The sequence below is a fragment of the Ovis canadensis genome, chromosome 9 (assembly GCF_042477335.2).
Source record: "Ovis canadensis isolate MfBH-ARS-UI-01 breed Bighorn chromosome 9, ARS-UI_OviCan_v2, whole genome shotgun sequence".
Lineage (NCBI taxonomy): Eukaryota > Metazoa > Chordata > Mammalia > Artiodactyla > Bovidae > Ovis > Ovis canadensis.
Genome location: NC_091253.1, coordinates 53,550,323 through 53,572,686, shown reverse-complemented (window position 1 = coordinate 53,572,686; position 22,364 = coordinate 53,550,323). Strand labels below are relative to the sequence as shown.

General features: G+C 43.6%; 1 protein-coding gene across 5 annotated transcripts in view; it reads right to left on the bottom strand.

The window, feature by feature from the left end:
* Nucleotides 1-22,364, bottom strand: part of TRIM55 (tripartite motif containing 55) — a 58,556-nt gene that overhangs the window by 3,675 nt on the left and 32,517 nt on the right. For 2 of the 5 annotated variants that reach the window (XM_069600128.1, XM_069600127.1), the window contains 5 exons: nt 18,958-19,191; nt 18,587-18,609; nt 18,360-18,484; nt 16,631-16,866; nt 15,030-15,317 (listed from right to left, as the gene is read on the bottom strand). In XM_069600128.1, the coding sequence (XP_069456229.1) occupies nt 15,030-15,317; nt 16,631-16,866; nt 18,360-18,484; nt 18,587-18,609; nt 18,958-19,191 (906 nt within the window). Of the gene's footprint in view, nt 1-12,282; nt 13,576-13,643; nt 13,732-15,029; nt 15,318-16,630; nt 16,867-18,359; nt 18,485-18,586; nt 18,610-18,957; nt 19,192-22,364 lie in introns of those variants that run through there. The other 3 variants (XM_069600129.1, XM_069600130.1, XM_069600131.1) reach the window with 3 other exon arrangements.

Sequence of the window (22,364 nt, the reverse complement as noted above, 5' to 3'; positions counted from 1 at the left end):
CTGGTTTCGAATCCCAGAATAACAATTCATTAGCAATATGACTCAGGCAAGACACTTAACCTCTCTGAGCCTTTTTTCTTCTCTTCTGTAAAAAAGTGATGACACCCTATGACCTGCCTGCAAATGCAGGAGACATAAGAGACATGGGTTCAATCCCTGGGTCAGGAAATCCCCTAGAGGGCATGGCAACCCACTCCAGTATTCTTGCCTGGAGAATCCCCATGGACAGAGGAGCCTGGCAGGCCATGGTCCATACATCACAAAGAGTTGGACATGACTGAAGTGACTTAGCACGCATGCATCCTACCCCACAAGGTGATCATAAGGACTGAATAAATAATGTACCTAAAGCACCTGCCGGAGAAGGCAATGGCACCCCACTCCAGTACTCTTGCCTGGAAAACCCCATGGACGGAGGAGCCTGGCAGGCTGCAGTCCATAGGGTCGCTAAGAGTCAGCACGACTGAGCAGCTTCACTTTCACTTTTCACTTTCATGCATTGGAGAAGGAAATGGCAAGCCACTCCAGTGTTCTTGCCTGGAGAATCCCAGGGACAGGGGAGCCTGGTGGGCTGTCGTCTGTGGTGTCGCACAGAGTCAGACATGACTGAAGCGACTTAGCAGCAGCAAAGCACTTGCATGTGACTTACTTATATTAAGTGCTTCATAAATGTCCATTTCCTTCCTTCCTTCCTTTCTTCTTCCTCATATTAGTGAAGAGGCTCCTCGGCCAGGCAGAATCACCTGGGGACTATTTGTGAGGAATGATTCACAACAGCCAGGACCCTCAGTAAAGAAAGACAGTTGTATTGGGGATGTTCATCTTTTCAGAACTGGACATCATGTATGTTTCAATTCTTTTAGCATGTTGTAATCATGACTATCCATCACCCAGTCCAGTGTATCTCCATGTGGCCCGACTTTAAATACGGCTCTCTCATAAAGAAAGAATGAGTTAAAATTTTAGAAATCTTTCTATAAGCACAGTCTATTCAATCATAGGTTCTTCCCAGGTGATGCCAGTGGTAAAAGAACCTGTCTGACAATGCAGGAGATGGAAGAGACACAGGTTTGATCCCTGTGTTGGGACGATCTCCTGGAGGAGGGCATCCCAACCCACTCCAATATTCTTGCCTGGAAAAATCCCATGGACAGAAGGGCCTGGCAGGCTACAGTCCATGGAGTCACACAGAATTGGACATAACTGAGCATGCATGCACGCATTCAATCAAAAGCAGACATTTTCCCTACAGCCTTCCCCAAGAGAACTTTATATATGCATTCCTTTCAATAGTTTTCCAAATGCTGGCTCTCCTTCATCACAGGAAGTGCTATTTCTTAGGAAGACTAATGTCCCATGAATCTGAACAAAGGACAGAGAATGATAAGCACTGATCTTCTCTACCTGCTTTTGAGTTTGTCCTGAGTTGGAGTTTGGTCCAAGGTGCATGACAAAGGAAAGGGTTGTTCGTCCCATATTATTTCTAAATTTCACACATTTTCCTCAGGTAACAAATGAACAAACCTAAAACCATCATTTAACACTGCTCTGTCAGCATGGGGCTTCAGATAAGTTACGAAGTGTGAGTTTTAGTAATAAAACCAGGAGATAGAATAGGGAGGCAGACTTTTCCATCTCAACTGGGAGACCCAGTTCAGTGAAGATCCACAGAAGACCAGCAGAACGGAGCGACACACCTTTGCTCAAAGGAAAAACTATTTTTCTCAGATGAACTTGACCAGAAATTCTGGGTATTCATGAACCAGACTCAGTCAGAAACATAAAACCTTTTATTTTCCTTTGATTTCTTTGCTGCTATCAAATGTCCTTTAAAAGGGAATGAATGCAATGTCAGATTATGGTACTAGAGTATCTTTTCCCTGTACAGAAGGGGAGGGCCATGAGAGGCGCTTTTACTCAGGGCTGAGTGATGTGTGGGCAGCATCCTTCTCATGTTATCATCCAGCGCCATTTCTTGCTGATGGAGATTGAGGAGAATGCTTCTGCCAGAGGCTTGTGGGCAACCTGTCCCTGAATACAGGACAGTTCCAGGCTATGGCCAGTGTTGGCTTGGCCTGAACTGTGCATGGTACTTTGAAAAAGACTTTAATTAGTTGCAGACATCAAGAATCAGGTGCAAGAACATGGAGGAAAAAAAACTCTTGTCACTGTTGGTGGGAATGTAAAATGGTGTAACAGACCATCGCAGTTCCTCAAAATGTGAACATTGAATTACCATACAATCCAGCAATTCCATGTTTGGGTATATACCCCAAAGATCCAAAGGCAAGAACTCACACAGATGTTTGTACACTTATGTTTACAGTGGCACTATCGCAACAGCTAAGAGGAAGCAACTTGAGTGTCCATCAGTGGGTAAGTAAACAAAATGTGGCCTATGCATGGAACGGGATAGTGTTCTTGTTGTTCAGTCTCTCAGTTGTGTCTGACTCTTTGCAACCCCACAGACTGCAGCATGCAGGCTTCCCTGTCCTTCATCATCTTCCCGAGCTTGCTTAAACTCATGTCCATTGAGAAAGTGATGCCATCCAACCATCTCATCCTCTGTCGCCTCCTTCTCCTCCTGCCCTCAATCTTTCCCAGCATCAGGGTGTTTTCCAATGAGTTGGTTCTTTGCATCAGGTGACCAAAGTATTGGCGCTTCAGTATCAGGCCTTCCAATGAATATTCAGGGTTGATTTCCTTTAGGATTGACTGTTTTGATCTCCTTGCAGCCTCTCCTTGCAGACTCTCAAGAGTCTTCTCCAACACTACTCAATCTTAAAAAGAAAGGAAATTCTGACACCTGCTGCAACAGGGGTGAACCTTGAGGATGTTATGCTAAGTGAAATAAGTCACTAAAAGATACACTACCATCTCACTATCTACAGTCATCAAATTCATACAAACAGGAAGTAGAATGGTGCTTGCCAAGGGCTGCACCAATGGAAAGATGATGTTTAATGAATGTAGAGTTTCAGTTTTGCAAGTGAAAAAGTTCTGGAGATTGGTTGCATAATAGTGGGAATTTACTTAGTGATACTGGGCTTCCCAGGTGGTTCAGTGGTAAAGAATCTGTCTGCCAGTGCAGGAGATGCAGATTCGATGCCTGGGTTGGGAAGATCCCTGGGAGAAGCCAATGGCAATCCATCCAGTATTCTTGCCTGAGAAATCCCATGGACAGAGGAGCCTGGTGGGTTCCAGTCCATGGGGTCACAGAAAAGACAGACATGACTTAGTGATTGAGCATGAGTGCCTTTACCTACAGGCAGCTTGGCCCACTTGGTTGAACAAAATGAAACATGCTTTCCTGATATTTATGCTGGCATAAGTCAGGGTAGCCATGTTTATAAGAGGAATTACTTTTTGCTGACCTAAAATAAAAGAGTGAGCTGTGCCAGGTCATGTGATGAGTGACCAGTGCCCTAAGGCTGCCTCTCAGCTTCCCAGGGCCTCCGTAAGGTACCAGCCTCAGCCCTTCTCCAAATGGCCAGCTTCTGTAGCACCCACGATTCTGATCCGTTACCTTGTACCTGTCCCGTGTTCCATTCCCTCAGGCGTATCCAAGTGATATTAACTGATCAGATGAATTGCAACCAAGAGATTAATGGATGCTGACAGCTTCAGGTCCACTCCTGTGAGATACCACTTTACATAAAAATTGTCCTGCTTAGCCCTGCGGGCTGGCTGCTGTATGTATGTCAGTCACATGCCCGGCCAGGAAGGGGAGGTAGCCTGGCAGCGAGGAAACTGTGTCCAGACCCCACCCTTGGACCTCCCCCTCCACTCTGCCGCTTCAAATGGCAATCACAGATTCTACTTGACGGAAGGGTCTGGTTACCACTGCATGTTAAAGGCCAGTCTTTCTGGGCCAATCCAAAGGAAGCTTTGGCCTTCTACAATGAAAGCCATTTGCCTTAAAAGAATGAGGGTGGGAAGGGTAAGCCTTGACTGGAGGCTGCTGGGTGGGTGACCACCAGGGTCTGTCCTGCACCTGCTGGGCTGAGTCAGAGAGTCAGAGCCAGATGCTGGAAACAGGTGTGAGGGGGAATGCTGAGGGCAGGGTCAGAATGTTTATTCAGAAAGACTAAACCCCAGCACTGGCTTCTCCCTACTCAGCATTCCTGAACCTCGGGCCTCGGATAGCTTAAGCATCATGGATTCCAGGACAGCCAAGAGCCTGGGGAAGTCATCAAGGCCTGGGCAGTGCCTGGGACCTGGTCTGTGACTCACAGCGAAGAGCTTGAGCCCCAGAAACTCCGTTGGGCAGGTCTATCCTGGGCATTTCCGTCACAGGGATACAGTCTTTACTGCTCAGTGGCAGAGCAACTGAGGTATGTCAGGACTGCAGCACAGACCTGTGAAAATACAGCACGCTCTCGGTGGATGCTTGAGGAAGGGTGAAGAAGACACACCCTGGCCTCCAACACAAGGAGCCCTGGAAGGAAAACATTCACTAAAGGGCATTTTTCCCCTGAGGAGAATTTACAGCTGTGAGCCCTGAGGGATGGGCGGAATGGATGGAGCTGATCTGGGGGCTTCACCACCTGTAGCTGCCTCCCTCTTGCTCAGTTAGGGAAGATCAGAAACCAGGCCTACGAAACAAGAAGAAATTAAATTCACCCCTTTTTCTTAACCTGGAGGAAGACATCTGGTATGCTGACTTTGGGCTGTTTCAAACACGGCCTCTAGGAATAGAGGGAGTTGGGGTGGGGGGCCGGAAGAAGTGAAAATGTTGATGTCACAGTTTTGCAGACATTAACAGCCAGCCTTCTTTTCAGGCATGGACCTGCCATTGTGTCCAGCAGAGTGTGTGTGTGTGTGTTCTCAGCCTTTCTGAAAGGAGAGCTTTATTACAAAGGATGCTAATTAGATTATCAGTTCCTCACAGATAGGACTTCTTTGCCTTGTGTGAGGGAAACAATAGGTTTTCCTCAAGAGCAGAGCCATGGGAGGTCCAGTTCATGGGCGAGAAAATGGGATGGTTGAGGAACTGGCTCAGAGTAACTCTAAAGATAAAATGCTGAGATCAGAACCCCACAGGGAAAAGAGGCAGCCAGAGCTGCTGAGCATGTGAGACAGGCTGACTGCACCCCCACAAGTCAGAGACAGGGAGGAGAGGGGTCAGCAACTGAAGGACCGGTGCTTTCTCACAGGGGGTGGAAGCCTAGAACTGACTTCTCTGTGCCAGTGTGTCACGAGGGGTGAGTCAACGCAGAGAACCCTTGGTCACACTGTTTTTGCTTCAATCATATCAACCCTGATAAAGTGGGGATTCACCCACTTTCCCTAGATGTGGGTGTGACCTCCATTCTACTGCAGGCACGCACTCCGTGGTGGTGGACAAGGGGTCACTGGGCACCAGGCTCCCAGCTGCTCCATAATTTGGAGCAAGTCACTCATCCTCTGTGATCCTCTACTTAAAAATGAGGAAGTTTCATAATAACTGAATCACTTTGCTGTACAGCAGATGTTAACACCACTGTAAATCACTTATACTTCAATAACACTAATTTTATGAAAAAATAACAATAACAATATTAAATTTTAAAAATGAGGAAGTAAACAAATTCCTACTGTGCAGGGCTGTTGTGAGGTTTAAATAAGAGGATCTCTGAAAGACCTTGCATGGGATAGAGCAACGTGCATGTTAGTTATGGCCTTTGCCACACGGCACTGGTTTGTCAGATGCTTTGAACAGTGGTGGATTTGTTCTTTGCTTTGTGGGTTCTAGTGGGGAAAAGGCATTTCATGGAAATCACTGAGATACATAAATAAAGGGAGAAAAATCCACAGGGTGTACAGCACTAATAAGGGCCTTAAGTTAAATCAGAATAACAAACATTAAAAAAATTACAGAAGTAAAACTCAAGTAGCTTTGTCATGACTGCTGCTGCTGCTAAGTCGCTTCAGTCGTGTCCGACTCTGTGCGACCCCACAGACGGCAGCCCACCAGGCTCCCCCATCCCTGGGATTCTCCAGGCAAGAACACTGGAGTGGGTTGCCAGTGCCTTCTCCAATGCATGAAAGTGAAAAGTGAAAGTGAAGTCGCTCAGTCATGTCTCTTAGCAACCCCATGGACTGCAGCCTACCAGGCTCCTCCATCCATGGAATTTTCCAGGCAAGAGTGCTGGAGTGGGGTGCCATTGTCTTCTCCATTCATTACACTGCTCACACGTAATTTACATTACATTTCCCTCTTAAAAACAGATACATCCATTTCAGTTTCCTATTAAAGTGACTTTTAGTAAGGAAGCTATTTGATCTTAAGAAATATAGCCTACAGTTTTAGTATAGTTTTTTTTTTTTTCTCTTCTAGTGTTAGTGGCTCAGTCATGTCTGACTCTTTGCGACCCCATGGACTGTAGCCCACCAGACTACTGTGTTCATGAGATCCTCCAGGCAAGAATACTGGAGTCAGTAGCCATTCCCTTCTCCAGGAGATCTTCCCGACCCAAGGACTGATCCCAGGTCTGCCGCATTGCAGGCAGATTCTTTACTGTCTAAGTCACCAGGGAAGCCCCTTCTAGAAAAACCCCCAAATTGGCACTTACTAGGATATCACTTTCCCAGCAGGGGAAAAAAAAAGAGAAAACTGCAATTGCAGGATACAAATGGAAAAGCAATAATAATGTAATAGTCTCATTAAAACTTACTTTAAATAAAAGCCTTCCTCTCTCCAAAATTTTTTCTATGTAAAAATGCTTGCATTTCATTATCAGAACTTCTTATAACGTCCAGGACTATCAACTCCTGGATAATATGCAGTAAATGTAGGCCTGAGTGCTGATCATTTTTTCTCTATTTTTACCAAGTGAAATTCCAGCATAGTCAGGGTGCCTGGCTTAAAAGTGATTTGATTCATAAGCTTGAGTCTCCTAATTTGTATAACACAAGCAGTTGCTCTCAGTAGAGATTTCTGTTTGAAAATAATTTGACACCCTGAATCCCTCAATTAAATTTAGAGAACATAGTTAAATTTTCATTCTTTTCAGTTTGTTTTGGAAAATTAAATAGATCATTTCAAAGAACATAGGACCTGTAGTCACACTCATGGGAAATCATATTCTTGGTCTACTGCTTTATTTTTTTAAACATTCTCTGATACCTTGTGAAATTAATCTCATGCAGGATAGAAGCTTTTGCCTCAGACATCGCTCACCACTGAGTCCCTAGTGGCAGGTGGACTTGACATTTACCCTTAAAATCAGACTGAATTATTTGGTCTCAAAGGTTATTTGCATTAAAATTATTTTATCTTTTTGCATGTGATATGTTGTGGGGACCCAGGGCTCCACATACCTGCTTTTCTTTGGAACACTGGCTACTGTTCATCCCAGTTTAAGAAAATATGGATATTTTCAAGGAGACTAAATCTTAGGTAGGGAAATTTTATAAGATCTCAGGCCTGGGGACACAGGTATTGGTTTCTGAGAGTCTAGGAAATAAACCCTGGGCTTCAAGAAGAGAAGAGAATCTTGGCTAGTGGCATGTATCTTTCTTTCCCCCCTTCCTTTCTTCCTTCTTTACTTTCTTTCTTTCTTCTTTCCTTCCTTCTTCTAAGAAATGTTTTTTATTTTTCCCTGGAGGAGTACCTTTATAATCTCAAAGGGCAACATTTATGGAATGTGGGCTGGGAACTAAGATGGCCACGGGCTGGTGTTCCTTGGAGGTACAGTTCCTGCACAGGACTTGCCCTCCACACACTGCTTCTGCTGTTTTAGGGTAGAGAATCCAAAGGTGTGGGTCACCCACATTGTCCCTGATGCTCTGTCTCTGAAATCATGATATATTCTATAGGAATCATCTGGTAATCCTCAGGACAGGAGGAAGGACCATCTGCACCTTTTTGTCAATCTTTGGGTGGGGAACCTTGTCAGCCAAGAGGACAGTCCTAGGGTTGGAAGGCCCTGGCCCATGCTGGGGGGCCCTCTGCAGTCCTGTGGAAACTGGTGTAGCCAGCACAAGGAGTGAACTGGGACAGAAGCATGTCATTAAAATGCACAGACATCTTAGCTCATAAAGCGATTTACATCTACAGTAAAAATAGGGCCCCAAAGACCTTAATCATCCGATTGTAAAGTTAAGCCTAGTCACTTAAAAGCATCAGGCACCTCGGCTGTCAAGACCTTGCTCTACTAGGCCTTGCTGGTGGCTGTGGGAGGAAGGGGAGACAAGTGTGCTGGATTTAGGCTCTGAGTCTTCCTGTGGCCAGCTGTTTAGAACAGGTGAAGCTCTGTCAGTACCTTCCTCCTCCAGGCTACCCCCATCTGCCCTCTAACTTTTCTACCCTACCTTAAAAAACAGTATATGTGAACCCATTCAAGCAGGCAGACACAAAGAGTTATTTTTTAACACTTTCCTTGGGATAAACTCTTCCAGAAAATATAACAATGCTAATTTAGGCACCTAAACAGAGTTTCAAAACACATAAGGCAAAACTGATAGAACTGCAAGGATAAATAGACAAATCCACAATTATAGTCAGAGATCTCAAAATTCCTCTCTTAGCAACTGATAACGGAGAATGCAATGGCACCCCACTCCAGTACTCTTGCCTGGAAAATCCCTTGGACGGAGGAGCTTGGTAGGCTGCAGTCCATGAGGTCGCTAAGAGTCGGACACGACTGAGCGACTTCACTTTCACTTTTCACTTTCATGCATTGTTGAAGGAAATGGCAACCCACTCCAGTGTTCTTGTCTGGAGAATCCCAGGGACGGGGGAGCCTGGTGGGCTGCCATCTATGGGGTCACACAGAGTTGGACATGACTGAAGCAACTTAGCAACAGCAGCAGCAATTGATAAAACAGGTACACAGGAAATCAGTGAGGATATAATGAACCTGAACACCACTCACTGACCTGATGGACATTCATAGAACATTCCACCCAGCAACAACAGAAAATACAAGGTTTTCAACTGCACATGGAACATTCACCAAGCTTAGTACATTTTAAAGAACTGGAAGCATATAGACAATATTCTCTCTCCACAATGAAATGAAACAAAAAATCAAACAGAAAGAAATCTGGAAAATCGTAATTATGGCTGATTCGTGTCGTATGGCAGAAACAAGACAACACTGTAAAGCAATTATCCTCCAATTAAAAAAGAAATCTGGAAAACTTCCATACAATGGAATACTACCCAGGAATATAAAGAAATGAGCTACTGATACATGCAACCAAATGGATGACTCAAGAACAATATGCCAAGTGAGAAAACCAGTCACAAAAGCCTATATATTGGATGTTTTCACCTATATGATCTTCTAGAACTGGTGAAACTATAATGACCAGTAAAACAGCAGCTGGGATGCCAGAAGGAGATTACCTGCAAAGGCACATGAGGATAGAAATACTCTATAGCTTTACTGTGGCCTGCGGCCACACAATACTACATACCTGACAAAAACTACTGAACCTTACCTGACAAAAACTACTGAACCTTACAATTAAAATAGGTAAATTTTTTAAAATCACACTATTTTTCATCTCTTCATTCATCTAATCTTCTATGACTACATTTACTGTGTACATTCTAAGTCCTTTGTTCTACTGGGCAATGAGGTCTAAGCGCCAGTAGGTAGACTTCAGACCTGGATTTTATGGGGTTTATGGAATCTGAAAGGGTAATCACAGCTGTGTAAACTTTCAGCTAAATTGGTGTCCAGGAGATGTGGAGATAGTCTGGGAATTAGGGATTTGTGTAATAGCTTCAAGGTAAGAAATACATTTGGGGAAATGCAGTGGGCTATCTAAATCTATTATTATTACAGTTGCCAGAATGACTTCTCAGGCCTAAGTTCATAACTCTCCCAATGAAAATATCCTGAGATAATTTATAAGATTCTTAGTACCAGATTTTTCACTCTCTAATGTTGTGCAAATAGATGAATCCTTTCACCAAGTAGTTGTTTCATTTTCTTCATGAGAAAACTGAGGCTCAGAGAAATTAAGTGCCCAGAGTTGGGACTGAACTGAAGTCCTTCCTCTTGATTTTACAGATCTTTCCTGAGCCCCAGGCCTTAGCACAGTTTCTACTCAACTTGCTTGTCTATTTTCAGACTTGAGGAATGCACGGTGGAAAGTGGATATTCTAATCTTGCAACTACGAATAGCTATGATATGGTAAAAGCTTTCAGGGTCCATGACAACTACAGCTTCGTGCTCTGGTGAAATATGTGAGCTGTGGTTCTTTACAGAGGCAGAAATGGCAGAGATTTTAATGTCAAAAACCCCATCTTCACAGCAACTGGCTCTCTGAGTGTGTGTGTCTGTGTGTCTGTATCTGTGTGTGTGGTGGCAGTGGGGCTGGGGTCCTCTAACCTTGAGGCAGCTGCCAGGGTCCAGCTCGAGTGTCAGCCAGAGCAGCTGCCAAGTTAATCTACCAAGCAGGGAGACATTTCCCTGGACATCCCTGTTCCCATCAAGTGGTTTGGACAAATTTCTCCAACCACTGTCTCTAAGCCTCACTGGGAAGGGTGAAGGGGAATGTGGAGGGGCTTTCATTGCTGCTGCTCCTGCTTCTGGAAAAATCTAATTGCCACACCTATTCCCAATATAAAACCTAGTTGTCCTGGTGGGCATGGGGGTGGAACCTGTGCTAACCCTCAGGTGTAGTTAGCATATAAGCAGTGTAGGAAGACAAGGACAATGGAGGAAGCAGAGTGGACCAGGAAACCTCCCTGGAGATGAGGCTCACAGAAGCTGCTTTTCAAGTGCAGCCACCTGATCACAGTGTGCTCCCCACTTATTATTGCCCTGTCTTCTGAGGTTGACTGGGGCACAGTGCAGTTTCTTAAAAAAATATTTAAAAATTAACACAGAAAAAAAAAATTAACACAGAAAATAGATCAGATATAATTGTCACCAAACTCTTTGTGCTGACTGAGAGTACAACAGGCAGGGTCTAAAAGGGTGGGAACTTGAAGGGTTGATTTTGCAGCTAAAGACAAGCCAATGTGTAGGACCTTTGCACAGTGTGACACAGGCATGAATTCAAACCTTGCTGAGCAGTTAGTTTTCTTGGAGAACCAAGGTGGGGAAGGCAACAGTGTGCCTCTGATATAACAAAGAGCAGAATCCTGGGTCACCACCCATGCAGAGAGCTGGTGTCTGGTTTTTGCCATCACCAGTTTCTAACGTTTAATCTGCCCATGTCATTAGGTGAAGAGAGAATGTACATGCTATGGCATCAGAAATCACAGACAGCAAGAACAGGGTAGTTTTCACTGTGTGAATGGCCCTGAGGCAAGTATCAGGAAACATCTTCCTTCTTAAATGGATTGTGGTTCTGCTGATGGGGCTCAAGTGAGTTTACAGATTAGCAAGTGAGCCTGAGATGCTTCTGTCATTCTAAGGCCACCTCATATCCCAGGATGGGTTAAGAGAGGTAAGACCACCAGTGAATCAAGGAGAACCTGCGTGTCACATCCTAAATGTTCACAGAAAGACTAATGAAATTGAAATTCTAACAAGCTAACTAACTTTGCATTGCATGCCTAGTCGCTCAGTCATATCTGACTCTTTGTGACCCCGTGGACTGTAGCCTGCCAGGCTCCTCTGTCCAAGCAATTTTCCAGGCAAGAATACTGGAGCACGTTGTCATTTCCTAGTCCAAGGGAACTTCCCGACCCAGGGATCGAACCTGGGTCTCCTGCACTGCAGGCAGATTCTTTACCCTCTGAGCCACCAAGGAAGCCTTGTTTATCCCACAATATAATTAAATAAGAGCTGTAACCACCTTATATAGAGCCTGTTTAAATATACCAATTTATATACCTTTATCTAAATTCTGCCAACTTCTATACCTTTAACTTTAGTTTTCATAGGACTTTGCATTGGACAAATATCTAGTGAGCTGAGTTCTGAGGCAGTGAAGGTGAATCAGGCCTGCAAAACCTTCACAGGGATGGAGAATCTGATGCTGTGGTGAGGTCTCTATTAATCTGTCCCTACCCCCTTTCAGGCAGGGATCAAAGAATGGTCCTCCATCATAAACAGGTGTCCTTCTCTAGGTGAAAGGCTCTTTCTCAAACACCAAGAACTACCCAAGGTTCTTGGCAGTAACGAAAGTCAATTCACCATACCCTCCACCCACAACCCCACCCCCCTGCCTCACCCTCACGACAGGCATGTGAAAACAGCATCCATGACATGGGCTCCAATGGACAGCAGACAAGAAGCATGACTTCCCCTGCAGCCTCAGAGAAGCGTTACAAGGACATATGGCAACAAAGTCCCAAACCTGAACTCTCAGAATAGAAACTGAACTCTTCAGACAATTATTCAGATCCACAATTATTCAGGATATTCCAATTATGCACAGACTTTTCTCTCTCTCCCCATTGCCCCACTGAGCCCATGACCGATAACTTCCTCCCCCTGTTGTTCATTACAAATGACAGGAGGAGGAGTTATGCCCTTGAGCTGATGAAGACACTCAGAACATTCTAGAATACACAAGTTATGACTGACTATTAGACACTGGGGTAGGTGCCACTCACACACAGTTATAGGCATGACAGGGACCCACGGGGAGCCTACTGCCATCGCTGAGTAGACAGCTAATGAGGCAGAAAGGAGCTATGAGGGGAACTTCCAGGAGAGTCAGTGTCAACCCGGGAAAAGTCAGCGAGCCAGAAATAGCTGAGCCCTTTCAGCTCCAGTCACCCTGGATCACTTCTGAGCTATAGGCACAGGGAGCTGGGTCTCCGGTCCAGCAGAGTCATTTACTCAAAAGTACGTGGGGTTCAAATCTTTAAATATGATTCATGAAGCTGATAATATTCAAAAGATTATGAAAGGAGTAAGACGGTTAGTCCCTAAACCTCCTAAGAGTCATCAAGAAAAGGCTTGACTATGAGACAACATACCAAAAATAATATACTGTCTGTTGGCTTTATGACTTTTCTTTAGTTCTAATTTGTTATAGCCAGTAGATGAACATTGGCCCTCTGGCTCCTTATTTGGTCAGATCTCACTTGGCCGAAATGTCCCCATGTGACTGCGCCTGGGCTCCCCTCTCTTAGGAGAGACACTGTGGACTCTGAGGGTGCAAAGAGAACCAGAAGTCACCTGGTCTACCTGCCCACCAAAGCAGTTACGTGCCCACCTGGGCTCCTCTCTGGTGAGGCAGAGGATATGCTGCTACTGAACTGATGGAAACCTGCATAGTCCTGTATGAGGCCTTTGCTGGTCATCTATCTAAGAGCAGACTATTCATAGCATTCTGGACACCTTTGGAAAATGGCCTCCTCTAATGGCTGTTCTGCCTGGAGAATCCCATGGACAGAGGAGCCTGGTGGGCTACAGTCCATGGGGTCACAAAGAGTCAGACAGGACTGAGTGACTAACACTTTCAATGGCTATTATGGAGGGTCCACTCCCACTGGATTACTGAATAATTGCCCAATGAGTCTTGTTCTGAGTCAGGATCCCCTTCCATGCAGGATTAGATGACGGAGTGATTCTCTTCAGGAAGGGGCTGTGAGGCCACGAGTAGTGCTTGGGAACTTGGGTCTTTTTAGATTGGCAGAGCCTCAGAATTGGGGGAGAAATTCATCTCTGGGCCTACAGAAGAAAAACATTATGAAGAGCTACATGAGATGTTAGTCAAGGGAAAAGAAAAGATTTCCTACCCATTAAAGTAAAAATCAAGCATTGAATCTGACGCCAGATGTAGTGAAGTATAAGAAAAGCCAAAAGTGCTAGGCAGATTCCTAACTCCTGTGAGAAAACAAGAAGAAAGCTTCACTGATATTATCACAAATAATATTTTCATCTTCATTCAGATGGATTTTTCATTTTCATTTCAATTGTGCTCCTATCTTGGGTTATTACTGTTTTTCTGCCTGACTCAACGTCCACCAAGTATATAAGGAATCCCCAAAACTTTCTAGAAATAAACTTCCCATCCGTCTTTTAGAAAACTTTCTACTCCTTTTACAACCTAAAACAACCTTCAAAGATTTCCTCACACCAAACATATCTTTTTTGTCATTTTTCATTTGTGAAAATAAATACATGGCACAAAAGCAATCCATCTTTGAATTTTCCAAAAATCATTTCCATTTATTACCTCATGGAAATCGAGGTTCACTTGAGCAGATAGTTAAGACAGTAAGAATTTTATGATTTTTGAAAAAATGCTGTTTGTTGTTGAAATCACCTGATGACCCAGGAGCACGGACCTCGAGCATATTTTTTCCGCCAGCCCCTGTCTGGGCAACACCCACACGTCATTTAAGAATACTCATGGGTATGAAGTAACCATGAACATTCTTCTTTGTGAAGAAATTGTAGAAGATTTCTTCTATGGAATCTTCTTTGAGCCATGCAAACATCTAGCCCAGTGTTAGGAAGAAGAAATGAACTTCAAACTTGCATTTTGATAAGAAAAAAAAGTATTAAATGACCTCTTAAAAAATTCCAAAGGAGGGAAGTCTGTACTTTTCTGCTCCCAGCAGCACATGCGTAGGAAGCACCGGTTTAATAAAGCCAAAACTATCTTTGTCCAGCCTTCACCAGCTCTCTCCCAAAACCAAAACCCAAGAGTCAGAGGTTATTTTCCAGAGCCGACATAGAACTTGACTCAAACGTGCCTGCTAGGTGTGGGGAACGACACAGAAGCAAGTGATTAGTCTTTGGAAGCTCAGAGAGGACGCAGAAAAGGCCAAACAAGGGCCAGTGGCCAGTGCAGAGGAGGACCAGGGACGCCAGGCAGTCACTGCAGACAAGCAGCTTTCACCTGCATGCCTAGGGGCCAGGCCCGCTTGCACTCCCGCCCCTGGGCAACCAGGTGTGAAGTCTCCACGCATGGGCAGAGTAAAGTCAAATTGGTGTCTCTTTCACTTCATATCAGGCTTAGAAAAACAAGCCAACTTGGGGTAGATGAGTCGTTTCCCTTATCCCTCAGGCCCCAGGTTCTGTCCGCCCCTTCAGAAGCCCTTCCTCCTTGCTGCCATCCCAGCAGGACCAGGCGGCGCAGGGAGCATTCAGACCCCAGACCATTCATTGACACTAACCTGAGAAGTAGCTGCAGGTGAGCTAGTATTCTTACCACTCACTGCTGCCCTCTCCCTGGCTGCGGCTTCCGCCCCTTCAGCCTTCCGCGCATGCGCATCCTCGGAACCTGAAGCCCCTACGCGCCTGAGACTTCCGCTCCCTGGGGCGGAAGGTGGGTTGGCGGTGGATTTCCGGGTCTGGCCTTTATACCAACTAGGGTAAAGCAAGGGGTCCGCAGTGTCCGTTGCTGCTGGGACTGGAGTTTCAGACTCTGTGGTCTGCTGGGAGCCAGTGGGCACCACCTCCCCCTTCACAGGATGGATAAATTAAAAGCAAAAAAAGAGAAAAGCAGTGGATTTTAGTTCCCTTCAGGTTTGCAAAGGGACAGCTCTCTGTGTGTGGGCCCGATCTAGTGCGTGTTTCAGCTCAGCCCACCCTCCACAAGGGCTCAGGGCAAGGAATGCAGCCAGTATTCTTGTCTCAGCATCTATTTGTGCCCCCTCGTCTTTCCTGGGCTTGTCTCACTAGACTGTGGCCTTGGTCAGGTAGATAGCAGAAGCCTAGAACAAAGTTTGCTCATAAAATAGCAGATAATGGAAGAAAGGGCAAGCTATTGACCAGAATTAATTTTGTATATTATACGTGGGTCCCCCAAAACCTCTCTTCTCAACCCCCAAATTGAAATCTAATTGATCAAACCCAACTGTCATTTAATTATCATACCCATTTCGATTTCAGTGCTATTGGTACACCCATAATGTCAAGATTACAGGAATTAGAGTCTTTTAGCTTAGTTTCCTATGGAGACAGAGCATAAGATATAATTCCGTCTCTGAGTTCCCTCTTTGCAGTTTTGTTTCTATTGATAATTCCAATCCAGGTTGAAACCAGGACTTTTTTTTTTTTTGATAAGTCTTCATTGCTCACAAACTCAGTGGGTTGGGACTGTCAAAGGTGTCATGAAGTCAGTACAGAGGCTTGAGAACCAAACAGTGACATCTTAGAAAACATCAAGTCAGCCACAGGACAGCCACAGACAGTGTCTGGGATGAGCTAATTTCATAAGAAATTTTTAAAGACAATTCTGTCAACACATCCTCTCATCAAATGACAGAGACATAGGAAACCTCAGCTTCCTTTATTTGCCCATTGACCAAAAGCTATAGTTTGGTTTCAGGGTAAGCAACAGGGACATAAACTAGCATGGTTTCTCTATTTAGTTTCTTTATTACCTACAGAAAATTGAAAATTCTGAAAATATAACCATTTTAATCTCTCAACCTATACACTTTATCTATACTGAGTCAGTGCCATGCTCTCAGCTCTCTATGAATTCACATGTTAACACACACATACACAATTGCTATAGATTGCCTCAGATTTAAGGGTGGGAAAATTATGTGAAACTGATCTTTCCAACCAGTTATATCCACAAAGACCCTGCTTAACGCCCTAGAAGACTTTCTCCCTGACACTGTGATGGCCCTAAAATCTCGTGTCCTCCATATACAAATGCCTGGCATAAGCATTTCCTTTACTTGAGGTAGAATAAATTGTTTGAGCTGCTCAGCAAGGAGGCACACCTGCGTGTCCTGCAAGAGGGAACTCAGAACTGAGTTACCTGTGTCACCGGGGCTTCCACAGCAGGTAGCAGGGCTGGAGGGGGGTCCGGAGAGGAAACTGGGGGTGCCTCAGGGGCAGCCTGGAGCTCCAAGGTCGGTGGAGAGGGCTCCAAGCCTTTCTCTGTACTTTCATCTCCCCCTGACGACTCAGTCTGGATGTCTTCCGCCTCTTCCACTTCTACTCCCTCTTCTTCACCTTCTCCCTCTTCTCCCTCTTCTTCTTCATCTTCATCCTCTGATAAGGTAATGCGTTTTCATATTGTTATAATTACCATTGCGGCCATGAAAAACACGACTGGCCAATATCTGTAGCTCAGATTAAGGTCAGGGCTACGGAAATCCTCTCCATCAGACACTTGACAGCAGCAGGGGGCTTGCACTTCCAGTTAAATGTGGACATGATGCTGTGCAAGTGGTCCCAGTCATCACCACCCTGCTTGCTCCCCTCCCCAGTACAAAGTGTGGTCCTCTCGACCACCGTGCACCATCCGCCTGACCCCCAGAGCCTGTTCCCATATCTATCATGTTCTGTCACATCTGCCAGTTCCTGGAGGGCTGGGACTGTCACTTACTTTTTTCTATCAAATTAAATGGAAAAGCACATCTCTTCCTTATGTTAGAAGACACACAAACCCCTGGTCCTATTTAACGTCTCACCTCCTTTGTTCAGTGAAGGATGATTTTTGCCACAGTTAACGCTGTGACTCTTTGTAACCCACTGATCTGGTTTTTTTTTTTTGGGGGGGGGTGTGCTGTCTTCAATGTGGTTTATTTAAAATTAATTTTTATTGGAGTATAGCTGCTTTATACTGTTGTATTAGTTTCTGCTGTACAGCAAAGTGAATCAGCCATAAGTATACATCTATCCCCTCTTGTTTGGATTTCCTTCCCATTTAGGTCACCACAGAGTGCTGAGTTGAGTTCCCTGCATACAGTAGGTTCTCAGCTACCTATCTTATACATAGTATCAGTACTATAACCCAATGATTTTAATATTTCCTCAGGCAATATTAATGATAGACAATATTAAGTAATTTTTAAAGAAGATCCATCCTGAAGATTTACTTCTAAAGTTATGTCTGTGGACACTGATATAAATCCATGGCATTACGGTGATCTAGCCAAGGATCCTTATCATCTAACTGAGCTTCTCTTTTCAACTATCTCATCTGGATCAATTTCCAAGAATGGGATTTCTGGGCCAGATGAGAGGGATGTGTTTATAACTCATTGAGTACATCTGATCACATAGCCTCAGTTTTATTTCCAGGTGTGACTTACTCTATGACTCACCCTATGACTCACTCACTAGTGAAAGTGCTAATGGTACAGTATCTAAATCCAAGTGTCTTCCATGTTTTATTTTTATCTCATCCTTAACCTTACAGCTGATGACACTTTACATCATTATCATAATGGCTAACACATTGTGTACGGTTGAAGTTGAGATATTGGCATCACCATCAATTATTAAATATTTGATGACTCAGAGTTAATGCCCTATAACCAAATGATAACAAGCACTGTGATAGGCAAAGCTAAATAAACAACATCCACAAACTGTTTGATTCTGTCAAGAAATAGAGCTTCATGTTGGATTATGATCCTTGTGAAGTTGTCAACATCCATTCTGGAGATGATCCTGAATCCCCCCTTTCCTCCCACTAAAACCTTCTGCTACTTTCACACACCTGCAGTTTTGGGCAAATGGTCACAAGAATAACAAACCTCTGTAAAAATCAATTTCACGTATTATTTTTTCTTCTCTATTGAGGTTGACTGTGAAGTGGTTCATGTTCTCATAATCGTGTTCTATTTTCTCCATCTGAAATGCCTTCGATGCTTCAGAAATTCTGCAAAAAGACAAGTTCCCACTTTCTGTTACTGTGTAAAGTTTGATGGCATTGGGTAAAAATGAAAGATATACTTTTTTTCACAAAATGAAAATTACTTACTTTTGTAACAGGGTTTTGGCATTCTGTGGAAGCAAGCAAAAGACAAGCCTCCTTAAATTGTTTTCATCAAAGATGTGTTGAGATTGAATTCTTTCCTTTGCTATCTCTTAAACATCTCATAGCTTAGATTTTAAATGCTGTAAATAACCACTGTTTTCTATACCAGATCCCTCTTATATTTAAGCAATGCCATGGTCCTTTAAATATATGCTTGTGAAATAGTTTAAACAGATGGAGAGATAAGCACATATATTTTAGTTGAGAAGATAGATCTAAGTGAGATGTACAAAAAATATTGAAAATTCAATGACAGTCCTTCTTCAGCACCCACCATCTTGGTTTGTTTCCTCTGGGGCCAGAGAGATACTTACCTGCAGAAACACTGCCATTTCTGGCTCATCCATGAACTGTATCCCTGATTCAACCAACTTTGACACGTTCTCCAAATGGTCAGAATATTTTTTGATGAGAGCACGGACATGTTCCAGCTTCTCCTCTTGAGTTCGGGTGATGACTTGGGTCATTTCATTCTTCCTCTCCTCCAAGATGCCATACAGGTAATCAAACTTCTCACAGAGTTCCTGTTTCTGTTTTCTGCAGCATTCCTGTTAGTTGGGTTAGCTAATGTTAGTGTTCAAAGAGTGGAAAAATTACATGGGCATTTCAGGAGAAAAGAAACTTTACTTATGTAGGATATTTTTTTTCTTTCCCCTTAGGCTATCCTTTTGGTATACATACCTACTGTGTTCATGTGTGGAAAATCCCATTTTTATCATACTTGCTGCTTAAGACTCTCCCCAATCAATCAAATTGGCCAAGTGGATGGATGATTTTGTTTTCTTTTTGATGAGTCATGCAGCTTGCAGAATCTGAGTTCCTTGACTGGGGACTGGACCCAGGGTAGGGCAGTGAAAATGCTGAATCCTAACCACTAGACTGCCAGGAAACCCCCTGGATTATTTTTCAATCTTGTGTTTTATAAGTGGAGAATTTCATAGACATGGTTTTAAGTGTGGACAGGACTGAGTTTAAGTGTTGTAGTGGTGGTGGTTTATATAATAGTTTTATATCTTGCTTTGGAATGAGTTTAAGTATGGTAGTGGTGGTGGATTAGTTGCTCAGTCGTGTCCAACTCTTTGTGACCCCATGGACTGTAGTCCACGGGCTTCTCTGCCCATAGGATTCTCCAGGTAAGAATATTGGAGTGGGTTGCCATGCTCTTCTCTAGGGGATCTTCCCGACCCAGAGATCAAACCCATGTCTCCTGCATTATAGGCCGATTCTTTACCACTAAGCCACTTGAAAATCCCAGTCAGGTGGGATTCTCTTAGTCAAATAAGTGACTAAGTATTCTCTTAGCCAGATAAAAATTAGATAGCTTATGTCAGCCATCTAACATTGAGCGGTTTAAATGGAACAACTACTTTATTCCTATGTTATATTATTTCTGTTACTATCCTGCTCTTTTTAAAAAGTTAAATAATTTTATTTATTTATTTTTGGCCGTGCTGGGTCATCATTGCTGTGCAGGCTTTTCTGCAGTTGTGGCAAGCAGGGGCCACTCTCTAGTTGCAGTGCGTGGGTTTCTCATCGTGGTGGCTTCTCTAGCTGTGGCTCCCGGGCTCTAGCTGCACGGGCTCAGTAGCTGTGGCTCATGGACTTAGTTGCTCCACAGCACGTGGAATCTTCCTGGACTAGGGATCGACCTGTGTCTCCTGCATTGACAAGTGGATTCTTTACCATTGAGACCCTGGGGAAGCCCTTTAGTCTGCTTTTTAAAAATGATTTGGGTTATATTGACCCTTAATAAAATTACTGTCATTTTAACAGCAACTATCATTTGCTTATACTTTACAGTATCCAAAATGCTACCCCATGCACAGTGTATACTCTTTTATTATTATATGACTATATATGGTGTAAAGCACTCATAATATTGCCTAGCATACAGTAGGTACTATGTCAATGTTTGTGAAATTTAGATTCCATTTTCCTTAATTTGAGTCGTTCAATTGTAGAATTTTGAAGCCATGTGGACTATCAGAAGTGAGTGCATGTGTGCTAAGTCGCTTCAGTTGTACCCAACCCTGTGGACTGCAGGCTGCCAGGCTCCTCTGTCCATGGGGTTCTCCAGGCAAGGATACTGGAGTGAGTTGCCATGCCCTTCTCCAGGGGAATCTTCCTGACCCAGGGATCAAACCACATCTCATGTCTACCTGCATTAGAGGGTGGGTTCTTTACCACTAGCACCACCTGGGGAGCCCGGACTCTCAGAAGTAACCTGCTCCAAACCAATCATTTCACTCATGTGGAAACTGAAACCTAGCCGAGTTAAGTCACTTTCTCAAGTCATTTGCCATTTAGCATTGGTGCCTCACATATAGCCAAGGTTTCTGAACTCTTGGGTCCTTGCTACTCCAACCAAGTAGCTGTGATTTGCTTTAATTGGAAAAAAATGTATGTGAACCACTTATGAACTAAATATATGCCTCTTCACAAAGCTACTGTGCTGAAAGCTGAAAGTAGGCTTTTACAGGCAAGAAACCGCAAATTGTTTCAGAAGCATATTCATTATAATTCTTTTAACAAGATTCCCTAAGTGCTTACTATGTATCAGGCATTGTAAGATCAAAAAACTTGTCATTCTTTCCCAGTGTTCAAGTGGATTGGAGGAAAATTATTGTATTTTCTACTTTCTAAGAGGAAAACCTCACTTCTGTTTTTTTTTTTTTCCTGTCTTTTTCCTCTTGTTGAATGTGCCTTTATATAATTCTATGTAAAATATGTAAGAGTTAGACAACTCTGTTTCTGAAATGGGAAAAACACATGCTTATTTTTTGGAATTATGAAAATGGTACTTACAAAGTTTCAGAAATTCACTTAAGATGTTCAGGTTAACCTAATGTCATATTCAAATGAGAAATAGGTATACTCCATGAAGTTGAAATTCTATTTTTTACACATACTCTGAGGTAGAAGAAACACATGAGACATTAGCATGGTCAACCCTCCATCTTTCTGGGCTATGAGACTTTCAAGGTGCTGTGAAAGTCAGTGAACACCAAACACTTCAGTTTATCAACTTGCCCCCTGAGGCAATTAGGGAACAGGTGTATATGCTATGGAAAAAAAAAAATCACTCTCAGAGGCCACCTTGCTACTGATAGTGATTACTCTGATGTCATATTCACTGTGCCTTTGTAAATGTGGACCTGGAATGCTTTCAGCAGAGTCTTTCTAGCAACCTAAAAATGGAATGGAAAACATGTGTACCTCTGCATTATCAAAATGTTGGCAGACAGCACACTTTAAAGGACAGCTGTTACATGCAAAAGCATGACAGCAACAATGTTTATCTCTTCTGCACACAAAATAAATGTCCCCACCTCAGAGATTTCTCCTTGTTTTTGTCATAGCTTTTCATTTATTTGAGGAAAAAGACATGTATCTTTAAGCCCAGTTCCAGCCTGGGTACCTCCCCCACTTTTCTGTGTACTAACTGAATCAAGACATATACTTTCCGAACCTTCAAGATTACTTTTACAAATATTTTGGACTTCCCTGGTGGCTCAGATGGTGAAGAATCTGCCTGCAATGTGGGGGACCCAGGTTCGATCCCTGGGTCAGGAAGATGCCCTGGAGAAAGCAATGGCTACCCACTCCAGTATTCTTGCCTGAAGAATTCTATGGACAGAGGAGCCTGGCAGAGGAGTCCATGGAGTTGCTTAAAGTCTGACACAACTGGGAAACTTACAACACTTTCACTTTTTCAAATATG